General features: G+C 36.3%; 1 protein-coding gene across 1 annotated transcript in view; it reads right to left on the bottom strand.

Annotated features, from left to right (window-relative positions):
* Positions 1-6,315, bottom strand: part of KIF27 (kinesin family member 27) — a 62,046-nt gene that overhangs the window by 34,339 nt on the left and 21,392 nt on the right. Inside the window, exons 7-9 of the mRNA XM_012721126.1 lie at positions 5,997-6,166; positions 5,457-5,560; positions 4,209-4,364 (exon numbers count right to left, since the gene is read on the bottom strand). Of these exons, the coding sequence (XP_012576580.1) occupies positions 4,209-4,364; positions 5,457-5,560; positions 5,997-6,166 (430 nt within the window). The remainder of the gene's footprint in view (positions 1-4,208; positions 4,365-5,456; positions 5,561-5,996; positions 6,167-6,315) is intronic.

Genomic DNA, 6,315 nt, shown 5'->3' with positions numbered 1-6,315 from the left:
TTTAAAAAAATAACCCAGAAATCTGGCTACAGAATTGAAGCTACCAGAGGGGAGGGGAAGAGAGAAGAGGGATCAGTGGACTACTGTAGAGGACTACAAGTGCCTTGGTGGTTGGTGTGTGGTAACAGACACCTGAAGGACGTGATTCTGTATTTCCAAATCATATGCAGTGCTGTAAATCAGTACCACCTCAATAAAAAAAAAAGTTTTAAAAATGAACAGATGAATTAAATAGGCACTTCTCCAAAGAAGACATGCATATGTCAGATGGCCTACAGCATGTGAACAATTATTCAAATCATTTATTATAAGGGCAAATATAGACTAAAGCAGCAAAAACAACTCACTCCTGTGAAAATGACCTATATCAAACAGAATAGAAATAATAAACATTGGCAAGGATGTACAGAAAAAGGAACACTCAACTACTATTGGTGGAACTGCAATTTAGAGCAGACTTAAAGGAAATACCATATGATCCAGCAATATCACTTGCAGGTTATTTACCCAAAGACTGTGAAAGCACTAACATTAAAAGATTTACACACTCCTATGCTCACAGCAGCATTATCCACAATAGCCAAGCCATGGAAACAACCTAAATGCCCATCGACAGATTAGTGCATAAAGAAAATTTTGGAATATATACTCCATAGCATACTATTCAGTTCTTTTAAAAGACGAACAACAGGCCCTCCCTAGTGGCGCAGCGGGTTAAACACAGCACTGAGAAGCGAAAGCCACTTCCACATGAGTTCGATTCACGCCTGTCCTGGAGGAGATCCACATGGCGTGGCAGACCTCTCATGACCCGCCCGCTGCTCCCCTCAGCAGTGTACTTCGTCCATCTGCCTGTACTGCTCCCCACTCTGTCTCTGGTGAAGTCTCTCGCCGCCCCTGAGCCTCTGGCCTGCACCCCAGTTCTGTATGCACAAATAAATAAATCTTAAAAAAAAAAAAGACGAAAAACACTTCAAACTGCTAAACATGGAGCTTCCATATGACCCAGCAATCCACTCCTAGGTATCTACCCAAAAGACACAAAAACACTGATTCAAAAAAGACACCTGCACCCCCATGTTTACTGCTGTTTCATTTACAATTGGAAAGACATGGAAACAGCCCAAATGCCCAGATGTAGATGACAGGATTAAAAAGATGTGGTACATATACACAATGGAATATTACTCAGCAACAACAAAAAAAAAGAAACACATGCCTTTTGCCAGCAACATGGATGGAGCTGGAAAAGATCATGCTTAGTGAAATATGCCAGAAAGAAAAGGAAAAATACCGGATGGGTTTTCACTCATAGCAGGAGTATAATGAATTGAGGAGAGAGGAAATACTAATGAACAGCTATATACCAGAGACAGTTTATGGGGATGGAGTGGAGAATGGGATCAAAAATAGTGGGGGGAAGGAAATACACTGGACTATGGTGATGGCATATGGGTGATCTGGTGATGGGAAGCCCATGGAATTACAACTGAAATGAAAAAATGCACAAAATGACATAAAAATAAACTATTATGTTATTAAAAAAAAAAAACAGAAATCCAGGTTGGAAAATAAAAAGTGAAACTGTCAAAAAAAAAAAAAGACAAAAAACAGTGCCTTTTGTAGCGAAATGAACAGACTTTGGTAAATATGCTACTGAAATGAATTAAAAAGTAAAAGACAATTACAGGATGGTTTCCCTCATTTGCAGAATGTAAACAACCAAAGAAAACAAACTGGCAAAGGACAAGACTATTCTTGGACTGTGAAAAATAAAGTGGTTACTAGAGGAATGAGGGCACTTGGGAGTGCGGAGAAGAGGAGGAGATAGGAGAGAAGAGATGACAGAGCTGTGACTAGAGATTTGGTGGAGGGTGAGTGAGGCAGATACATATATGGAGGTTTGAAGCTGTGCTCCCAAATTACATGGTTATGTAAACAAGTGGAAAATCAGTAAAACTTGAGAAAGGAAAGAACAAAACAAGTAAGTTAACTAAATAGAGACTAAAGGCATTTTCGCAATTCGGTCAATATCTAGGGAAATAAAGATAACTGAACTGATCTGAAATTTATTTCATGAAATTTACATGAAATGTAAATGCCAAGATATTAATTTTATAGCTATGTGATATATTTCATGAAAATGTTAATGTTTTGGATACTTTTTTATTGATACATTTTTAAAATCTCTTAATTTTTCCTATAAAAATAAGTGTTTGAGAAAGAATTGTTCAAAGTGGCCCTCCCTGGTGGCGCAGCGGCTTAAAGCACTGCACTAAGAAGCTTAAGCCACTTCCACATGAGTTCGATCCCCGCCTGCCCTGGAGGAGATCCACATGGCGCAGCAGACCTCTCCTGTCTTGCCCGCTGCTCCCCTCAGCAGTGTACTTCGTCGATCTGCCTGTTCTGCTCCCCACTCTGTCCCTGGTGAATTCTTTCACCCTCCGCATCTCTGGCCTGTACCCCAGTTCTGTATGATAAATAAATAAATCTTAAAAAAAAAAAAAGTTAAAGCCACTTCAGCATGAGTTCGATCCCTGGCCCGAGGGTGATCCACAAGGCAAGGCAGACCTCTCCTGAACCACCCAATGCTCCCCTCAGCAGTGTACTTCTTCATTCGGCCTATCCTGCTCCCCACTCTCTCTGGTGAATCCTCTCACTGCACCTGCACCTCTGGCCTGTATGCATAAATAAATAAATCTTAAAAAAAAACTTGTTCAAAGCAACAAAAAACACTAATTGCTGTAGAGTTTTAGCACAAGACAATTTATACCAGTTAGAACAATTCATAGATGAAATCCCAATATAACAAAGTTCCTTGAATAGTTACCCTTCCTCATATATTAGCTCTAAAATACACCTTTTTATTTTATTTTTTATCTTTAATTTCTTTATTTGTACATATTTTCTATCAGGAGTAGTTCCCATTGAATTTCCACCACCAATTCACCCATGTGCCATCACTATAATCCCTTGTGCTCTCTCAGCCCTCATTCTGTCCCCCTCCCCTGCAAAATGTCTCTGATTTATAGGTGTCTGATTTTGTTTAGTTTTGTTGTATTTTTTAATTTTTTTAGTTTTGTTGTATTTGTCATTTTCCCCCTGATCCCTAATTTGGTTTCCCTATATTCCTTCTATTAGTGAAACCACCAGTATCTTTTATTTCCTGACTTATTTCACTGAGCATAATCCCTTCTAACTCCAACCATGTTGCTGCAAATGGCATCAGATTATCTTTTTTTGGCTGAATAGTATTCCACTGTGTATATGTACCACATTTTCTTGATTCAATTATCTATTTTTGGGCATTTGGGTTGTTTTCAAGTCTTATCTATTATAAATAGTGCTGCAAAAATCATAGGAGTGCAGGTACCCTTTTAAGTTAATGCTTTGTGTCCTTTGGATCGTAGATCCCTAGGAGTGGAAATGCTGGGTCAAATGGGCAGCTCAACTTTTCGTAAACTGAGGTCCTCCACACAGCTTTCCATGGTGGCTGCACTAGTTTGCACCCCCACCAGGAGTGTAGGAGAGTTCCTTTTTTGCCACATCCTCACCAGCACCTGTTGCGCCATTCTCACAGGTGTAAAGTGGTATCTCATTGTGGTTTTGATTTGCATTTCTCTGATTATGAGTGATGTTGGACATTTTTTCATATGTATGTTGGCATTTCATATTTAGAGAAGTGTCTTTTGAGTTTAACTGGCCATTTTTGATTGGAATATTTACATTGTTTTTCTTGAGTCCTGTGAGTTCTTTGTATATGTTTGTTATCAATCCCTTATCAGTTATGTGAAGTGCAAAAATGTTCTCCCAACCAGTAGGGTATGTCTTTGTTTTGGTTAATGTCTCTTTTGCTGTATAGAACTTTTAATTTGATGTAATCCCAGCTGTTTTCTTCTCCTTCATTTTCTTTAGGGGATTGCTTTACGGGATGAGTCTTTAAAGATGTTACTGAGATGCAGGTATTGTAGTATTTTACCTATATTTTCTTCTACATATTTTATGGTTTCAGGTCTTATTGTTAAGTTCTTTTAACCATTATGAGTTGATTTTTGTGCATGGTATGAAGTAGTGATCTGGCTTCATACTTTTGCATGCGGTTAAAATACACCTTTTTATATAAAAGCTACAATGGATAGTTGAGTGTCAAAAAGTAACAATTTTAAAAGTACCATTCTGACATAAGCTGGTTCACAGTATTGCATTACCTGTTTTTATTAATTCTTTAATCAGATCTTCCTTCATCTTGATATTAATTGTAAGTTCTCTCATTTTTTGTTTAGCTTCAGTAAGTATCAGCTCTGAATTTCTTAATTTTTGCAAATTCAAGTCTTGACTCTCTTGGAGACATTCAATCTTTAAGTCTTTAAAATAAAAGAGACAAAACTAATGAACTTATATTCAGCAGAAACAGTTAAAAAAGAAATCAGACACAGCAGCACTCTGTAGCAGAGACAGCAGAGAAAGGCTACACAGAGGGTGACAGCACATATCATTTGGGACTTAAGCTTTCTAGTTTACAGTAAAAACTTCTCTAAAAAGAGAGATGGAGAAAGATGCTTTAATAATATCCCAATATATAGGCTCTGATATAGCATTTCACTGCCTTTAGAGACTGTACAATTTGAGCTTTTCTTTAAACTCTTAATAACTGCAAAATCTCTAGATGGTATTGGTTTTCCTACTAACGTCCAATTTTATTGTAATCAGAGAATGTACTCTCCAATACTCAGTGTAGTTCCAAAAATTCAGGATGGCTATTTGAATAGCACTTATCCATACTATTTTTAACTTTATTTCAGTGTTATTTGGGACACAGTCAAGTTTTTATTACAGGCATAGGTTCCTTTAAAGTTACCTTTATTCTCCAAGTGCAGGACTTATTTATGTTCTCTATACTCATAGTTCTTGTGTTTTACCAAACTCAAAGGTCAAGAGACATAAGTTAAAATCTCCTATTATACTATAGCTTTTGGCAATAAACACTTCTGACACTGATATTAAATGTACAAAAATTCATTTCTATTATGTACTAGAATATTACATGTTCTTGGTACACTGATTTAGCTCAATAGCAAATATATTGTTAAGGATAGTCCGTAACCAGTACTAACTCAGTACTGTGAATCAGTGAAGCAGACAACTAAAAATTACTTAAGATGTATTTTAAAACAAAGTATAGTGCACATTAACTCAGGTTTGACTATAAACTCCCTATTCTGTAAGGTTTAGTCTATAATTAGCCAGAAGTGACCAGTAGAAATGTTATTTAAAAGTGCATAGAGTAAAAAGTAGAGGCAGAACAGAAAAAATAAGGAAAGTTCTACTAACCAGGAAAGCAATCCTAACAAGTTCCCATCTTTGAGAATTCTTAGATCTTCCTTAACTTACCAACCAAAGAAAAACAATAGTATTTTATGAACATAGGTCTAAATTATTTAAGAAACTCTTAGTACCTTCATTCCCCAAATTTGACTTCTGTGTTTGATCCTGAATATTATTCAGTTCAACAAGAGAACAAACAGAGCTTGGCTTTTTAATCCATGAATGACTTCTACATCTAAAAAAAGAAACCATCGGTGTATCAAAGGTAACTAGTCTGTTGGTGTTTTCTAATTTTCCCTCAAATAAGTTTCCCCCAAAAGTGACATTAATTTTAAAAAAGTATTAACTGTACAAAAAAACCCAGAATTATACTAATATTCCTCAAATATTACATATGAGGAATCAACAGAAAATTTATCACGTTTGCTGTCACTGTGGCACTATTCAGAAAATTAAAATTCAACTATTCTGAAAGTTCTAAAACCAAAGTTATTTTTTTAATTGTAAGTCTGATGATTTGTGCTTAAATACTGGCTTCATAACACATAATACATTAGCTGACAGTATAGTTAGCAAGAACTCTTTAACATTAAATAAAGAATATACACCTTCAGTGTATATATACATATTTTGCATTATAAGTTTATTAAACTAGTATATATATAACATACTTAATTTCAGATTTCTCTTGGCCATCTGATTCTTCATCATCACTATTATCAGAAAACTGAGTGTGGAGGACTTCATCTTGTTCTTCTATATGGCCCAGCAGCATCTGACTTCGGGATCGAAATTCGGCAACTACTCGGTCCAGGGAGCACATAGAAGGGCTTGTGTAGACCTTACATGGATACCCCCAACAACAAAAAAAGTGACTTTTTTAAGCTGTCTATTTTTATCCTGCTAGAGGACTTCTACTTCCTTAACATGATAAGTAAGAATTTAATGAAGGGCCAAATCATTCTTAAGTGACCACAAAAGTTCTACCTA

Source organism: Condylura cristata, unplaced genomic scaffold (genome assembly GCF_000260355.1).
Source record: "Condylura cristata isolate star-nosed mole 26May11 unplaced genomic scaffold, ConCri1.0 scaffold00006, whole genome shotgun sequence".
Classification (NCBI taxonomy): domain Eukaryota; kingdom Metazoa; phylum Chordata; class Mammalia; order Eulipotyphla; family Talpidae; genus Condylura; species Condylura cristata.
The sequence above is the reverse complement of the archived record's forward strand: the minus strand, read 5'-3'. Positions and strand labels throughout refer to the sequence as shown.